This window comes from Palaemon carinicauda, chromosome 22, assembly GCF_036898095.1.
Source record: "Palaemon carinicauda isolate YSFRI2023 chromosome 22, ASM3689809v2, whole genome shotgun sequence".
Lineage (NCBI taxonomy): Eukaryota > Metazoa > Arthropoda > Malacostraca > Decapoda > Palaemonidae > Palaemon > Palaemon carinicauda.
Window position 1 is genome coordinate 88,989,142 of NC_090746.1, and position 20,000 is coordinate 89,009,141.

General features: G+C 33.1%; 1 protein-coding gene across 6 annotated transcripts in view; it reads left to right on the forward strand.

Moving 5' to 3' along the window:
• Positions 1-20,000, forward strand: part of Ptp36E (protein tyrosine phosphatase 36E) — a 208,800-nt gene that overhangs the window by 49,397 nt on the left and 139,403 nt on the right. For 2 of the 6 annotated variants that reach the window (XM_068346508.1, XM_068346507.1), the window contains exon 1: positions 3,958-4,932. The exons of the other annotated variants lie outside the window; for them this stretch is intronic. In XM_068346508.1, the coding sequence (XP_068202609.1) occupies positions 4,698-4,932 (235 nt within the window). In that variant the 5' untranslated portion in view covers positions 3,958-4,697. Of the gene's footprint in view, positions 1-3,957; positions 4,933-20,000 lie in introns of those variants that run through there. 6 annotated transcript variants of the gene reach the window in all.

Genomic DNA, 20,000 nt, shown 5'->3' on the forward strand with positions numbered 1-20,000 from the left:
GACTAGGGTATTTATACAATAAATACATTCGTTTCATGTATAAGGATGGATAAAAAGAGAGAGAGAGAGAGGAGAGAGAGAGAGAGAGAGAGAGAATTCTTCAGGTGCTGACTCACTTCCGAGTATACAAGATCTAACAGAGAAGTATTTTGATACTTTCACAAATAGATGGGTTAGTTAGAATATTTCCAAGAATGTATTTGCTAACTGAGGGAACATATTAACTACCAAAATTAAATCGATTGAGAAACTAAGCGCTAGAATAATTCAATTTACTTATAATTGATATTTCTTTTTCTAATAACGAGAAAGTAAATAAGCTAGAATAAGGTAATTTTCTTTAGATATAATATGAAAATAATGGCAGGTTAAATGGGACAGTTTTCTGAATATATAGTTAGGAGAATATATTTCGTAAGCTAGTAATTTTGAAACTGAAGGCGGTTAAAAAGATAAGTTGATGAAAAGAGATAGGAATTTATATTTAAATGCTAAAAACAATACCAGAATAAAAATAATGGCTTGAAAATAAATAAAATGTTACAATCCTGGTATTTGCAAAAAGAGGAACAACATACATTTAGAAAAATAAGAAATTAAAGCGAACATTCCAGCAGTTAACTATCTGCATTTCACACAATGTCAAATAGATGATATAATTAAGCCAAATCCTTCAATTTTAAACTCAAGTAAAAAACTGACGAGATGTTTATAAACCCTTCATTAAAGTACATCAAATAGAAAAAAAACACACAACAAGAACAGAAATAAACGTAAGAAGTACATAGAATAGATATTTTATTGCAATATGTCAGATGGAAAGACATTATTGATGCAATAAATAATAGAATAACATCTAGCATCACAATAGAATATGAGAATTATGAACTTTAATCAATATCAAAAGCGTAAAATTAAATAAATATTATTTGTGGAATGAATTCAGAATGAATATGAGACAAAGATATATAATGAAAACATAATAATTTAGTTTTTAACATGAAGTTGGTATTAATATTTTGAGCATTTAGAAAAAAAAAAATCGTATAGAATTTCAGAAATGATTTTTATTCTTATATCTAAAGTTATTTAATCTAAGTGTATTGCAGTACTTTGTCCACACACACACACACACACAAATACACACGCATGCGCCTATGTGATTGATATCATGAGACTTACATTAAAAAAAAAAAAGTAAAAAGAAAGAACACCCATAAGATGACAGTCTCTAGGGGGTTCGTTAATAAATGCATCAGCTGCCCATTGGTTTAGCTTAGGTCATGGAATTGTTTCGTCAGAGGCCGAGATAGTAACCCACATTCAAATTTAGTAACTTTACACATAGTAATTTAGTGGAATACTTTCAATATTCTGTACACACATGTATTATATATATATATATATATTATATGTATATATATATATATACACACACACACATATATATATATATATATATAAAAGTGCCTTAAGCATAGTCCTTTCTCTTAGGCACTCATAATAAAAAAATGTCTAAATAACAAACAAAATCATTGGTGCCATAAGTACGTGAAATTTTGATGAAAAGTGCCTAAGAGAAAGACTATGCTTAAAGAACTTATATATATAATATATATATTACATTTATTATATATATATATATATATATATAGAAGTGCCTTAAGCATAGCCTTTCTCTTGGGCACTTTTCATCAGAATTTCACGGACTTGTGGCACCAATGATTTTGTTTGTTAATTAATTTTTTTTTTTTTTTTTATAAATGTGAGACGAAAGAAGGGAGGAATTGATACGAAAACACCACCCGAACCATTAAATTAATTTCAAAACAACAGGTACTAATAGGCCACCGAGGTGTCGCATGAGCGTATCAATTGTATGTTTATATTCAATGGTTTTTCACGATACGGCCACCAGCCAATCGTTGAGATACTACCGCAAGAGAGTCATTGGGGTCGTTTGACTGGCAGACAGAACCACATTGATTCCCTCTCTCTGATTACGGTTCATTTTTCTTTTAGTTACACATATACCTAATAGTCTGGCCTATTCTTTCCACATCTCCTCTGTCCTTATACACCTGACAGCAATGAGATTACCAAACAATTCTTCTTCGCTCATAGGGTTAACTACTGCATTGTAATCATTCAGTAGCTACTTTCTTCTTAGTAAGGGGTGGTGACATAGCCCACTGCACCGCGGTCTTTCACTGTCTTAGAGTAGAGCTCTTTGGCTTGAGGGTACAATCAGGCATACTATTCTATCTTATTTTCTTCCTCCTGGAACTTTTATAGTCTACAAATGAAAGATTTATTCCAATGTTACGGTTCTTGAAATATTCTATTTGAATTAGTTTATTCACTTTCTTATTTCCTATCATTCCTGGGTTATTTATTCCTGTTGGAGCCCTTGGGCTAATAGCATCCTGCTTTTCCAACTAGGGTTGAACCTTAGGTAAAAATAATAATGATAATAATTGGCATAGAGTTTAAATAAGCCTATTACATTCAACTATTCTTTTAACGTGAAGTCTGATGGCGGTTACAGTATAGAAGAAAACGTAGATAGGTTATGTGTTGTTTGCTTCACGCGCATTACAAATGCATTGCCATTAAATAGGATTAATGATCTCTTTGTAAGAATGCCCTGATGATAGCCAATATGTATTTGCTGAACCCACTGACGGAAAAATATGAATAAATGGAGCAGCCCAGTGATAAACTAGAAAATTGTCTTCTTGATATAATTGTTTTCATCATTTCTTCAACATATACAAATATATATATATATATATTATATATATATATATATATATATATATATAATATATATATATATATATATTTATATATATATGAATGATAAAAATATTCATCTCCATTTAACAGAAGGTAGGCTGTATCTTTATACAATAAATATCGCTCAAGAATTGCAGGGTTAACTCTCCTAAGAATCCCATCATTTCTAAAAACCTTAATAGTATAATCATGTAACATTTTCATCTAAACAAGTGAATTTAATATCACACTGCGATGTTCGACCTTCAAGCCCATAGGGACGAAATAGCAAAGGAACGTTGCGTAAGAAAAGAAAGATTAATGTCTGACTAATTAATTTAATTAAATTATTTCCAATCGGATGTCTAAATGAAATAACTTAGTGATGTCTTATAAATTGGAAGTCTTGCACTAAAGAGGCTTATTACTTTACTTTTCAGTTTTGAAGATATTCAGGAGAACATTTATTATTATTATTATTATTATTATTATTATTATATTATTATTATTATTATTATTATTATTATTATTACTTGCTAGGCTACAACCCTAGTTGGAAAAGCAAGATGCTATAAGCCTAGGGGCCCCAACAGGGAAAATAGCCCAGTGAGGAAAGGTAACAAGGAAAAATAGCATAATTTAAGAACATTAACAACATTAAAATAAATATTTCCTATATAAACAATAAAAGCTTTAACAAAACAAGGGAAAAAGGTATTAGACAGAACAGTGTGCCCGAGTTGGCTATATTAATGTTTTCTTTTTGAGATGTAAAGGTAACTCTTGAATGTCTATTGCAATGTACACTTCCTCGTAATAGAACTGAGGAGTAGAGGGACACTGGATAGAGACAACATAAAGCACAAATAAGGAAAATTCCTTTGGGAGGTTTACGGATATTGATGTACCATTATAAATGGCCAAGCGTACCGGAATGAGAATTAAGGTATGAGGGAGTGAGGTGTGAGGTGAGGTGTGTATGTGTTGTGTGTGGGTGCGTGTGTATGTGTGTGTGTGTGTGTGTGTAGCCAGTGATTGTGGTAACGGTGGTTGTAGTGGTAGAGGAGGGTGTGCCAGTGGGGGGTAGTGGCACTCCCCCCCCCTCCCTCCTTGGGATGTCAGTGCCTGTGTGTGTGTACACCAAATACTTGGCTTCTGTACCGGGTTCTTCAACTTACGGTTTTAGCCGAGGGAGGTGTGGGAAGCGAGAGCAGAGGTATGGCTTAGCAAGCCTCGGGCGCTGCAGTACCCTGGGATTTGGCCCCGCTGAAGACGTGCCCGTGTCCATGCCGTAGTGGCGCTCCTTCCCATTTGGCACAAAAATTACAGAGTGGTCTCGAGTGTGAAATTTCGGCCCTTGACCCTCGGGAAGGAAAAAGGGGAAAGGAAGTTGGATGTACAAAGATACCTGGAGGAGAACCGAAGTGTGAGATTAGGGCCTTCTGCTCAGTGATCGCTGCTTCCTCCTGCCGAAGGAGCAGGGATTCGCTCAGTACAGCGTAGTGAATTTTTTATTTCGAGGTGGCCCAGCCACGGTGTGCCTTCGAAACCGAGCCTTCCTCTCAAAGAAATCGACTGAGGATCACCATCTTCGGGAGAAGGGATGACGTAGTGAGAAGTGGAATCTGATGATTCGAACAGTGCCATCGCCGAGTGCTGGTAGGGTTGTAGAGAGGTATCGAAGGCTGTTGTTGCTGCTGCTGCAGGTACGGCTGCGTTCAAGCACCTGAAATTCTTTCCTCCAGAAGAAGTGCAAGCGGTGTTGGGTTCAGGTCGTTTTTGTGAAATATCAATACAAAGATAAAGGTAGCAATTGTAGTAGCAGAAATAGTTGTGGAAAGAGTGGTGATCTTTTTTTTCGGTGGGGGTTGAGTGTTGGGAATTATTCGTCAGCAAAAATTTGAAAGAAGAGGTGCGTTATGATGCGGGATCGAGATGCTATGTCCGCTGACGAGAGCCCAGCCACCTCCTCGGCTGAGCCCAGTGTCGTGGCTGCCGAAAATGCAGGAGGCAAGAGGAAGAAGGGCCGGTCTAAGTCGGCCTCCAGACACAGCGACAAGCCCAAGAACAAAGTCCGGCATGCCAAGGACCCCGTCTCCCTCTTGCCAAATCGCCTTCAGCTCTCCATGCTCAGATCAGGACTTATCAATATCAGTAAGTAAATTGTTACAAAAGCTTTAGAGGCTATATATTGTAGGTGTCAGATTTCATCCCAGACAGATAGTCTTTTTATTTCATTAAGAAGTTCATTCAAGCTTTTTTTCTTTATTAAGTGAAATGAAACAGACTATGTTGATTTTGCTCCTTATGATTAAACCAAGATGATTATGTGTATGAATTGTTCTTTTCCCAATATGAGATATTAGCTTGTAAATTTATACCAAGGTTGTTAGACTTTAACATGCCTTTTCCTTTGTTATCACAGACACTCTTATAGCCTCTTTTCTTCGGATTATTACTGCTTTTTATTATTAAAATCTTCAAGAATAACTTCAAGAATAACTTCAACAACAACTACAACAACAACAACAACAATAATAATAATAATAATAATAATAATAATAATAATGATAGTTACAGTAACGAGAGAGAGAGAGAGAGAGAGAGAGATGAGGAGAGAGAGAGAGAGAGAGAGAGAGAGAGAGAGAGAGAGAGAGAGAGAGAGATAATATAAAGAATAAAGATTTCATCACGAAAGTTTAGTACGTAAAAGTTGGTTTAATTTTATATACAGAACAGTTTAATGAATAATGTTTAATACATGATTTTGGGTTTCGTTGTATAATGACGAAGGTTCAGTACATGAATGTAAGTATCAACTCTTATACAGAATAACAATTTAAATATAGTATTGTGGGTTTAATTACATCATAACTATCGCTAAGTAATTTCCCCTTATTTTTTAATTATTTTGTCAATTCCTTGCGTAGAAGGATATTTTCTAAATGGAATGAAGAGATAAAGAAATCGAGATTTTTTTTTTATATAGAATTGAAAAAAGATAACATTAGAGCGAATATGTAGAAAAAAATGTTGAATAAACAATGTTACGCTCAATAAGCTGGCATTCCTGAGGCCAGATGTAAGTCAAATTCCGATATGTTAAACAAACGTTTCCTGTTTGTTTTAGGTCGACAAAGATCTACTGGTAATGATAAACACGGCATAGGCCTACTTTTACCAATATAATACACTACGTACCAAAGACTCGAGGAGATAAAAATAGCTCACTATGAAATTGCAGACTGAAGTCAAATGCATTAGCGCCGATGGCTCGAAGAGCTCAAAATAGATTTACATCATCGTCTTTTAAAAGAAGTTGCGCCTAATCTCAAAGTGCTCTTATAAGCAGCCTTAAACACATGGCTGGATCCTGAGGTCAAATCGTGAAATCTTCATTAATAGTCCTCATGTGAAGTACATATACGAGTACGCGCGTACACACAATCACACTTTATATAATTAGAGATATACACATACATACATACGTACATACATACAGACACAGACACACACCCCCAACACACACACATACACACACACACACACACACACATATATATATATATATATATATATATATATATATATATATATATATATATATATATATATATATATATATTTATATATATATATATATATATATATATATATTAATGGATCAACATTTGAATGGTCGATATTTAATATGTTTCTCTGCTTTATATAAACACAGCCCTATTGGCCCTATCGGGGAGTCAAAAAGAAAAAAAGAAAAAAAAAAGAAAATGGTATAGCAGCTAAACCATCGTTCACAAGTTCGAAGCGTCAAAACTCTGCTAAACATGGAAGTTCAATAAGACTGAACAACAAATTCTTATCAGTCTACAGCTATACTGTATAATATCACTTTAATCTGGGGACTTTAGTTTTGTTAACCTTCTTCACACCGGAATGCGAAAAAAAACCATTCTTCAGGAAAAACCGTTATTTTATCACTGTCCTTTAGGGATAACCGTCATTTTTTCACTATCCATTACGGAAAACCGTTATTTTATCACTGTCCTTCAGAGAAACCCGTTATTTTATCACTATCCTTTAGGGAAAACCGTTATTTTATCACAATTCTTTAGGGAAAACCGTTATTTTATCACTATCCCTTAGGGAAAACTTATTTTACCACTATCCTTTTAGAAAAACTGTTATTTTATCACTATCCTTTGGGGAAAACCGTTATTCTATCACTATCCTTTAGGAAAAAAAAACGTTATTTTATCCCTATCCTTTAGGAAAACCCGTTATTTTATCACTTTTATCAATTTTATTTCCATCCAGATGGATTTACTGCGGTTATTAAATCAGATGGGAATTTTTCTTCTTAGGCAAAAGTGACATGTTGACCATTTTCCGTTTGTTTATGGCAATGATTTATTAAGAAAAAGTCCCTTTGCTGCCACAAGGCTACATAAATCTAACATTAGGTATAAATGTTAGGACAAGTAAGCTAAAACAGATATGTGTCTACCGTAGGCTCTAAGAGTCTAAAGCCTTTAAATATGCGGCCCCCAGATTACACAATAAGCTCCCACTAGACATCCGAAAGACTGAAGATATGAAGGCTTTCAAGAGGAAACTGAAGACTTTCTCGTTCTCTAAATGCTTCGATAGTTTGGATTTGACAATGAACGAGCCATATGCTGTGTGAAATGCTGAGTGTCTTCGAATGCGCAATATAAAATGACTGTGAACGTCCCGTATAGAGTAAGGTTCCCTTGCAGCACAGGACCAGAGAACTAGCCCTTAAAGTGAAGTAACTGAGACGGATCTGATGAGTTTTTATTTTCCTGAAAGATTGAAAATTTATATGATCAAGAACCTATGAAAAATCAAATAATTTTAAACGAAGAAGATTATATATGTATGTATATATATATATATATATATATATATATATATATATATATATATATTTATGTATATATATATATATATATATATACATATACAGTATATTTATTTATATACGCAAATATATATATGCACACATATATATGTATATATACATACATACATATATATATATATACATATATATATATATATATATATATATATATATATATATATATATACAGAGAGAGAGAGAGAGAGAGAGAGAGAGAGAGAGGCGTGACGATACGACCCCCTGCGCCCGGCATCTCGCTTGTCATCTCAGAACTCAGATCGCAAGAGACCTTGACCCACTAACTCCCCCTTCACAGCTCACACATGACATGAGAATTTTTTTTTTCCTCCTCCCTTTACTAGGCCACATTTCAGAATTTTTTCTCTTCTCTTTTTTTTTTTATGATGCCACACCAGGGGAGGCTAGAACGATGGGAAGAACGTGACAGACAGATGTAGGGTACAAGAGGCGCAAGATGCGGATTAAAGGGAAATTGCCATAAGATGATCACTCAATATAAACCGCTAAGCCGTGTTCACTACCAAGAATCATTTGAGCAACGTCTTTAAATCGCTAGTTATCTTTATTTACTTAAATTCTCAGTATAATCTGAGAGAGAGAGAGAGAGAGAGAGAGAGAGAGAGAGAGAGAGAGTCTTTTCTTAGAAGTGCACCAGTGAGCTTTAACGAGCAAGAAGGCATTCACAATGTTAGCCCAAATTGTAGAGAGAGAGAGAGAGAGAGAGAGAGAGAGAGAGAGAGAGACTGGGTCAAGGCCTAAATGTGAGAGGCCTCTCCCTCCTCCCCCTGCCATCGTAAAGCTATTTTGATGCCAAAGTTAGCAACTGGTCTACGCCTCTTTGAGTGAGGTAAGGAAAGATGTTGAGTCTATATTTGATTAAGGAGCTTATGTTTTGGATTACGGAAATTAGCATCTTTTAAACGGATAGTAAAGGTTATACATAGCAAAAATTTTATTTTATATCTTTCCCTTTAAATGATTTATAAATTTTTGGGTTATAATCTTGCATGGGACTGTTTGTCTGTCTGTTCATCTTTTGCAAAAGATATCTAAATAAGCCATAAGAATAAATCTTAAAAATTGATTTAATGACATTGCCAGATGTCATTGGAAGATATTTAAAAAAGTCCTAGAAAGGCATCTGAAGGATCATGGGACAAAGTTATTAAGAGATACCTCAGAAAGTCACAGGAAGATATCTTAAATCATAGGAAGATATCTCAAAAGGCCATAGGAAGATATTCCGAAAAGTCATTGGAAGATATCTCGAAAAGACATTGGAAGGTATCTCAAAAGGCCATAGGAAGATATCCCAAAAAGTCATTGGAAGATATCTCGAAAAGTCAATGGAAGATATCTCAAAAGGTCATTGGAAAACATCTCGAAAAATTATAGAAAGACCTCTCGTAAAATCATTGTAAGACATCTTAAAAGACTATTGAAAGACAATATCACGAGAGAATATATTTAAAAGATCATTAGAAAATCTCATAAAAATCATTAGAAGATATCTTAGTGAGCATTGATAATCTACTGTATAGGTAATATTCCCCAAGTTAAGGATTACAACCATCTTTCCTTATGACTAAAGGTGACTTTTTTCATAACTGGCCCCATCGAGAGAATATATCTAAAAGATCATTAGAAAATTTCTTTAAAAAAAATTGCAAGATATCTCAGTGAGCATTGATAATCTACTGTATAGGTAATATTCCCCAAGTTAAGGATTACTGCAATCTTTCCCAATGGTCAAAGGTGACCATTTTTTTTCACTACTGGCCCCAACATATGTATCCACACTGAATATATTCTAGTCTGAGTTTGGGGACAGTACGTAACTTCACCATCGTCAATAGTTTCCGCTAAGACTCTTATATTTGCAGTCGTCTTTTGTGTAATTGTTTTATTTCACAAATGAGGAAAATTTCTTATGCAAATGAAAACGCCCTGAAACATGGCATGATCAAGGGATAGCAAGTGGAGGTAAAGAAGTTATATACTACTGTTTATTCATTTATAAATCCATTTTTTTTTCTTCAGGAAGCTACTAAACGAAGTAAAAATATAAATAAAATGACGGAATATACTTACTTTTGAAATCAAAAGGGGTAAATTTTCTTTTCGTGAAAATATTGAATATATGTATATATATATATATATATATATATATATATATATATATATATATGTATGTATGTATGTATGTGTATATATATGTGTGCGTGTCTATATATATATATATATATATATACACATATATATACTGTACATATATATATATATATATATGTGTGTGTGTGTGTGTGTGTGCTTCTTATCTATGTAAGCATGTATATACAACATCAGAACCCTGTCTAGGAAATATCTTGCTGTGTTACTAGCAGACCTGAAATAAATATGTTGGGAAATAGTAGGATTTAGTGAAATGTCCTTCAACTCGCGTCTGTTTATGGTCTTCCTATGCCAGCCTATACCTAAAATTTTCTTAGCTCGTCAATACATCGTCTTATCTTCCTTTCTCAGCTTCTTTTGTAATCTCGAGGGACTCAGTCTGTTGTTCTCAACTTCTATCTATTATCTGTCATTCTCCTTATATGTCCTGCCCATATCCATTTCTTTTTCTTACATGTAGTTATAATATCATCTACTTTAGTTTGTTCTCGTATCCATGTTGCTCTTTTTCTGTCTCTTAGTGTTATTCCCATCATTATTTTTTGCCATAGCTCTTTGACGTCAAACTAGCTTATGTTCTAAGGCTTTAGTAAGGCTCCAAGTTTCCGATGTATAAGTTAATACTGGCAGGACCATTTGACTAAATTCTTTTCGTTTTATTTTATAACATTTAAGGATTTTCTTTATTTTAACCCATTGAATCTCGTTTATCACAGAGGTTATGCATAGCAAAGTGACATATGTACAATATCTATGTATGAAACTAATATATTCAAACCTGTCAATAATTTCATATCTGCTCTCACGGACACAATTCGTTAAAAAGAAAATGATATTAGTTATATACTAGATTAGTACAATTAAGCAAAGGAAAAGGAACTTGTGTAGGTATATAAGATAAACCATGTTAAAAGGTTCAATGAGACTATTTTAATAATGATATGACGATAGTATTAATATAGCTGGCTTCTTTGTCCGTAAATTCACTTCTCTCCAACACCGAATTATGTCAGTGAGAGTAGATATAAAATCATTGACAGGTTTTGAAAATCTTAAATTCATGCATAGATATTGTACCTATGCCACTTTGTTATGCAAAAATACTTAATAATAAGTTACTGTAATAAACTATATTGAATGCTGGATGATATAGTTAATCCTGAAATGTCAAAGCCTTAATTATATGCGCATATGTTACATAAAAGACTGTTAATAGTCTGCATGTTTTCAATACCGACCATCGTCCAGATCTGAAGGTAATGAATAATGATCCAGTTACAAGTACAAAAAAAGAGCCTAGACTAGTATTTAATCTATTCTCTTGCTTGGGGGTACACTAGAGCACACTATTCTATCTTATTTCTCTTCATCTTTATTTTGTTAATGTTTTTATTGTTTATATAGATATTTGTTTTAATGTTGTTACTCTTCTTAGAATATTTTTTTCCTTTTTTCCTTTCCTCACTGAGCTATTTTCCCTGTTGGAGCCCATGGGCTTATAATATCCTGCTTTTCCAACTAGGGTTGTAGCTTAATAATAATAATAACAACAACAACAATAATAATAATGATAATAATAATAATAATAATAATCCCATAGTGAACTCCTAAGTCATAAGTAAATTTCAGTATTAATCTTTTAATGAGAATCTTCACAAAAATACAATTAAAGAGACACTGGTCTTCAACTTTCTACAAAATGCCTCCGTATATTTATACCTACAGTATGCAAATGGAATGTGGACCAAAATGTAATCCCCAAAACTAACAAGAATGTCACTTAAGTTTTAGGTCTCTTTGCTCCAAAACAAATGAGCATGAGCCATAGGCCTAACATGACAACTGACTTAAAAGAAGTGAAGCTGAGAGGAGTAAAAAAAAAATGTGGGTCAGCCTTGTTGGCCTAAATGCCACAAGCAACGATAAGAATAAAGTTAAGAATGTTTACATCTATAAAGATGGGGGAACATGACTATGTTCAAGTGAATGTTAGTGTTTTTCAGTTTGTGCCGTTTTAAATGGCTAACAGGTCCCTAATGAAAATAACATATTGTTTTTTTTTTTTTTTAACCAGAGTTTGACAAATGGGACATCAAATATCAAGTAGGGCATTTCGAACCACAAATATACACCGTATAGTCTACTTTCTTAATTAGAAATATGTAAGATATTGAGAAGACAGTGTTAAAATCACATACAAGAGTGTGAGAATGGTGTTAAAAGGGTGTTTGATGCTATGAACCCAGTGTTAAATTTGCGGTGTATGCTATGAAGTGGGTTTTGAAAGGGTCTTGGATGCTGTGGAGAAGGCAGTAGAATGTCGGATGCTGTTATGGTGATATTGAAATTATATCAAATTGTATGAAGATGTCGTTAGTATTATGTTGTGAAGATGGTTTCAACATAGTGTTGGAATGTGTGAAATTATGATAAAATAGTTATAAAATGGGACTAGGGTGGATGCTATGAAAGTGGTATTAAATGATGTTGAATGCCAGGACTGTGATGTTAAAATTGTGTTGAGTGTGAGGTGTTAGGTTAAGAATGGTTTTAGATGCCATAAAAAGAATGCTACGATTTTTTTTTCAAAATGTTGAATTCTATAAAAAATTGTTAAAAAGGAAATTTCCTGCTGTTAACATGCTACTGAAATGATTTTGAATGCTTTAAAGATGATGTTGAAGTGGTGTTAGATGCTATAAATGTGGTGTTAGAGTTTCATTACAAGGACTGAATGTAGTGTTAAGCTTAGTTAAGTGTCTGCAATCTGCATCATACTCCTCAAGGTGATCTTTAGTAGTTAACTCAATCACATCTGTATTATAACCAAATTTCAATTAGTATTATGGAAACAACCGGAAATTTGAAATTCATGTTATTTTCCCCTTGAATCTCAAAAGTAGGCCAAAGTTTATCTATATGATAACAAATGCGCTGCCTTATAATGTGCTGAAAACTGATCATTTTTTTAGGTACTACGCATTGTGTCCTGCATTTATCTTTACTATTATTATTATTATTATTATTATTATCATTATTATTATTATTATTATTATTATTATTATTATTACTTGCTAAGCTACAACCCTAGTTGGAAAAAAAGGATGGTATAAGCCCAGGGGCTCCATCAGGGAATATAGACCAGTGAGGAAAGGAAACAAAGATAAATTAAATTTTCTAAGAACAATAACATCAAAATAAATATTTCTTATATAAACTATAAAAACTTTAACAAAACAAGAGGAAGAGAAATAATATAGAATATTGCGCCCGAGTGTACACTCAAACAAGGGAATTCTAACCCAACACAGTGGAAGACCATGGTACAAAGGCTATGCCACTACCCAAGACTAGAGAACAATGGTTTGACAGTGGAAGACCATGGTACAGACTCCACAATGACTCCAAATCTCTGTTTGATGAACCTCAAAGGTGTTGACTGAACTCTGATGATCACATTATGGGTCAAAATATTCCTTGATGTCCTTAGTATTTAGACAATTTGGAATCAAAGAAAAGGCAATGCCAAGGTTTGTACTTGAATCTAGACATGCAGTAGATGGTAAGTCATAGCCGAGGGAGCTATGAATAATAAGTGAATGTTGATAGGCTACATATGCTGGTAAAAAAAAAAAAAAAAAAAAAAAAAAAAAAACGTTTAATTATCATAAAACCGAGTCCTTTGAGACTGAAATCCAATCAATGGAACACGAGAGGTGAGTAACTATATTAATAGGGAATAGGCCAGAAGTTAAATAAAACAAAGCCAGCAAAGGTCTATAAACCTGATTTCTCTTAAGGTTACTTACTCAGTTTTTGCTTCTGCACACACAAACACACACACACACACACACACACACATATATATATATATATATATATATATATATATATATATATATATTTATATATATATATATATACATATATATATATATATATTATATATATATATATATACATATATATATATATATATATATAAGCCATATATTTGTTTGCCTATCCAAGGGATTGTCATGAATAATCGCTTTCTCTTCATTACTACTACTACTACTACTACTACTACTACTACTACTACTACTATTACTAACACTATTTACTGTTAGTGTTCATAGCTTTAGCTTAATTTCATTATCAACATTCCTGAATCTTCTTTTGACTTTGTAAATGAAAAGAGTCTTATGTAATACATTAATAAAATAATTCTGAATATTAAACGCTTCAACTGCTTTAATTTTACCAAATTTTATTCCATAAAAGATATAAAAAACCAATAATGCCTTTGCCAAGATAGATAGAATACTTGGACTCTCAGAAGGTGCAAAAAAAAAAAAAAAAAAAAAAAAAAACAGATACAGCCAAGCTACAAAAACAATCTCAACTTGAGAGACGATGGTGTGGATCTATCCGGAGAAGTGCTATAAATATCTCCAGTAAGCAAATACTCTTGATTTATTTTAGTCATCGAAACAAACTCACTAGCCAACCTTGCCTCCATATTTTCTTTTCTTGTTAGTCTTCTCAAAAACTGAAAGCGAATGACATTAGTTTTCTCAAAACTAAAAGCGAAATAAGTCAAAATGGAGTTCAGGTACATCGATATTTTAAAAATGACATCATGACACATCCTTCAAGACTCCACGGGCTTCTTAAGAATGAGATCAGTGACTTCAGGACGAAGAGGTGTCTATTTTCTTACTTGGAGGAATTTCATAACAGTAGATTTCTGTACTTAAAAAAAGAGAGATAAAGGGAAAAGTACACTCTGATATACGATTATACTTATACAGACATGCATATAAGGAGGTACATATACATGGACAGATTCAGAGAGAGAGAGAGAGAGAGAGAGAGAGAGAGAGAGAGAGAGAGAGAATAGTAATTAAGGATACTTTGACATGAAAAAAAAATCTTAGGAAGTGATCCGATAAATGAGAGAAATAGCAAAGAAAAAGACACAAAAATGGAGAACTGATTTCGATAAACAGGTTACTGGAATAACAAGTATCACTCTTAACAGAGAAGCAAAAGAATAAATACCAATATAAAGAGAAAATTGGCAAAAACTGATGCAGACGGGAATAAAGTTTGAAAAGAGAGATGTGAAGGCGGAAGAATATTTTGGGCGAAGGGAAAACCATAAATAGAGCAGGTGAGTCATCAGAAGCTGAAGAAAAGGAGGAAGAGAAAGATGAAAAGGAAGAAGAGGAGAGAGAAGAAAATTCTCCATATACATACCACAACAGATAATAAGAAAAGAGTCGCTGTTTTGCCTAAGTACCAGAATGCTGAACTCTTCTAGCACTATCTGTTTCAACCGCCACATGGTACATGGTATGTGCGTATATATATACAGTATATATATATATATATATATATACATATAAATATATATATATATATATATATATACATATAAATATATATATATATATATATATGCACACACATATATATATATACATATATAGATATTGTATATATATATATATATATATACATATATATAGATATATATATATATATATATATATGTATATATGTGTGTATATACAGTATGTATATATGCATATATATATATATATATATATCTACACATGAGTATGTAGTATATACACAACCACGCTTACACGTAAACACATACACACACACGTGTGTGTGTATATATATATATATATATATATATATATATCAAGTAATGGTATGAACCTGATTTGGTGAAGAAAACCCTTTCATCCCTGAAACCAGAAATGTCTTTTGCATAGTTTAACCTCCTTGAGAAACTTCTTTGTCAAGAGATAAGCATGCTCATAGGCGCATCTGCTCCGTTTACCTGTAGGTCTACCGAAATACATCTCATGTATGCTAAATATTGCATATTGTGCAAATCTGCCAATCACAATTTCTTCCCATAATATAAGCGAATATAAATTTTTACCGGTCGCTGATATAGACACATTGCCTATCAGTAACATGGGGCTTATACTACCTCCCAAAGGAAAGAACACTTACAGTACATCTACGAGATTCCTATACTCCTATCATCCATGTAAAACTATTATATGTCCACTCCTTTTGAAAGCATCTCTATTTATGCAAGGTCAGCCAAGGGTATACCTTAGAACAGGTCATGCTTAGAAAAGGTCATGAGTCACATTTTAGAATTCACTCGATGGGTTTGGGTGGTGAAGATCACTAATGACTTGTATGTGGATGGAGATCCCCAGCTATCCTTCTACTAAATTGGTCTAAAGTACTAACAACGCTCAACAAAACCAATCTAGCTTTGGATGGTTCCTAAACTATTATGGGCCTAGGATCTACCATTGTCTTTGGATGGTTCTAGTCAATTGGCGCCCTTCGTGCCAGCTCCTCAAAGATTTCTTCCCATGTTGCTGTATATTTATTCGATCCTCTTGTCAATATTTATGGTGGCAGAGCTCTCATCATTATAATTTATATATAATTACTATCATTTTCATTATCATCTGTAGCAGTAGGACACCATTCACAAACATTTGGAAAATTCCTTTTCTGTGAAGAAAATATTGAAGATAAGAAAAGGGCACTACAACAAATGTGGGTGAAAAGACAAAAACTAGAGAAAATAAGGCACACACAAAACTAAAAGGCACAAGAGGAGCCGATGCAAAGGCGAAGCCTCGAACTAAACCTGAACCTGGACCTGATTCACGATAGTGAATAATCTCTACATTGATTTGAATGCAAAAACAACGTTTTTCTTGGTTAAAACAATAAACTTCGGATACAAATTTACAACAGTAATAGCAATATTCATGTCAATGTTTATTACAAAGCCAAAGTAGATATAGAAAGGAAGTTCACATTGGCAAGCAAAATCACACGCGTAACGGTTACCGGTTACGTCTGCTCTGAAGCCATGACTTAGGGCCTGCCATCATGACGGGTTGCAATGCCAAAGAAGCGCTACGAATTTCAAATTTCAAAACGAATTCCTGTGACAAATGATATTTCCTTTTTTAAACTACTTATATCGAAGATACTTAGCATTGATATCTTTAAGCTTATTCTTTTAATTGTCAAAACACACCTGGGGAACACAGTTACTCAACTATTTCTGACTCCTAACAAGGGTTTACTCTTTTAAGGTAATTACCTTAGTTTGAGGTAATTTGCATGATTTCAAGGTAATTTCTAATGTAATTCTAAGGTAATATTGGTTTAGATAGCGTCAAATTTAAGGAAATTTCGAAAGTTCAGTTAATCTTAGGAAAAAGCTGCAGCATCTATGGCAATGGCAACATGCTCAAGTTTAAACCCTACTCCTAACCTTCAGCTTATAAGTTTGATCTATTAATAATTACAGTCAGGCCCATTCTGACAGATTGAAATCTCTTTATCTCGAATACACCACGGACTATCAAACGCAAAATCTACAATAAAGATTGGTTTGTTTATATCCCGTTATTCAGTGCTCTCAATTCCAGATTATTATTATTATTATTATTATTATTATTATTATTATTATTATTATTATTATTAGATAAGCTACAACCCTAGTTGGGAAAGAAAGGGCTCCAACAGAGAAAATAGCCCAGTAAGGAAAGGAAATAAGGAAATAAAGGATATTAGAAGTAATGTTACTTTCATAAAAGAAAAGTGATATCTTGCTTGTCTATATTGAAAATAACAACAGGAAACATTTCAAATTACTATCATCATTAACGTTATTCCTCTGTTACCAGCACAAAAACACTGCTCTAATAATCATCACTTGGGATTTATATAATCTTAGTAAACAAAACAAAATAATAACCAATTTCTTCTCTTACTCGTAATACCCCCTCAAGGTAATTTTTCCCTATAACTCACTAGTGCCATTGCACTGAAAAGTAATGATTGGCACCCGCATCTCTCTCTCTCTCTCTCTCTCTCTCTCTCTCTCTCTCTCTCTCTTTATATATATATATCCACGTATATATACACATACATACACACACATATACTTACATACATACATACATATATATCCATTTTTTAACACCATCTGTCTTGAGCCATCTCTTACATTCGGATCATCATAACTTCTCTCCCCCTCTCTCTCGGATTACTCATTCCTTCTTCTTCTTCTTCTTCTTCTTCTTCTTCTCACCGAGACCTTGAGAGTGCTCTTGTCAGTGGGTTAAGGTTATTTTGTCACATCAAAGTTATCAGTCACGTTTGGACGTTAATGACGCCGGCCTATATATTTGAGGGCGCAGAAGACCTAGGCCTAGTTATCGGAGCGGGCCTATTAATAGATGTGGGTGTTCCGTAACTATAAAGCATACACAATAGTGTGCGCACACGTGTGTATATATATATATATATATATATGTTTGTATGATTGAGAGATTGAGAGACATAAATATCTCAATATGTAATTCGGTGATTAAAGATATTCTAATCTCTCTCTCTCTCTCTCTCTCTCTCTCTCTCTCTCTCTCTCTATGAAATAGAGTGATGGAATTTCATTGTTCTTAATCCACCATAAGCTTGAATAAGTTTCTTTTAATAAGGCGTGAATTCTTTTAGAAAAAAATATCCTTTAAAGATATCGTAACAAGATAACATCAGTTATGTTCTACTGTAATAAATATACTTTTTTCCAATAAGTAACTTCTAGAAAAAGATCACCATGTATTTAAAACCAAATTTCCGAAGGGCAGCTAAGGAGACATTCAACCATATATATATATATATATATATATGTATATATATAAATATTTATATTCATATGTATAAATATATATACATATATATATATGCATATATATATGTATGTATACATATACATATATATATATATATATATATATATATTCATATATACATATAATTTGAAAATCAAATCACCTGAAATTACATATAAAAATCATATATCAGTTTAGTGAGATCGGTGTTACTCTATGGACATGAGTCATGGTATGACACTGAAACAATCTCCAATAGATTTAATAGATTTGAGAACAAAGCCCTCAAAAGTATATTGGGAGTTGAATGGCAGGACAGAATTAGAAATGAAACTATGAGAGAGATTACTCGAGTGCTATATGTGGATGAGATCATGATGAGGGGTAGATGGAGATGGTTTGGGCATGCTCTTCGCACTCCCCAATGAGATTAATTCACCAAACGTTCATCTGGGCTCCATAATACACTAGAGGAGTTAGAAGACCCAGGCCTACATAGCTGAGGACTAAGAAACGTGAAGTAAGATGCGATGAATGAAGAAGTATTGAATTAAAAGTTCAAGATAGAGACGATTGGCGAAATCTAAGCAAGGCTCTTTGCGTTAATATGCGTATGAGATGATATATATATATATATATATATATGTATATACATGCATATGTATATATATAAATATATATATATATATATGCATGTGTGTATATATATATATATATATATATAAGTGTGAGCGTGAGCGTCTATATAGATGCATATATATATATTATATATATATATATATATATATATATATGTATATATATATATATATACATATATATATTTGTATACATAAGTGTGAATGTGTTTGTATATCTTACAAAAATCTTACAAGTACAATACTTCAATTCAACCCTAAATATATCTTCAGGTCTAAGCAAAATCTTTGATGGGCGAATGTGTCCGCAGTAAAAAAAAAAAAAAAGGTTCAGAAGTAGCTGTATTAGTAGCCATTATTAGCATAACCTGCTAGGAATAGCATACCCCCAACAGAGCTTACATTGAATGTTTAGAGTAAATTCCCCTTAAGGCAAATTCTTTCATACGCACCAACAGGAAGCTTTCAAGACTAACCCTCTGAAAATAAAATGAAGATTTCGATAAAAGACATCTCTCTCTCTCTCTCTCTCTCTCTCTCTCTCTCTCTCTCTCTCTCTCTCTCGACGGAGATATTTCCCTTCCAAGAACCTACCCACATTCCCGGAACCATATTGGCAAGAAAGCGCCTGTTAGTGAATTTGGTATTTCATTCATTTCCCTTATGTATAAATATAGGGTTTATAAATAAATATATTCAATTCATTTCGAAACTGTGAGCTATGATTTACAGAAATTATAGTGGTTC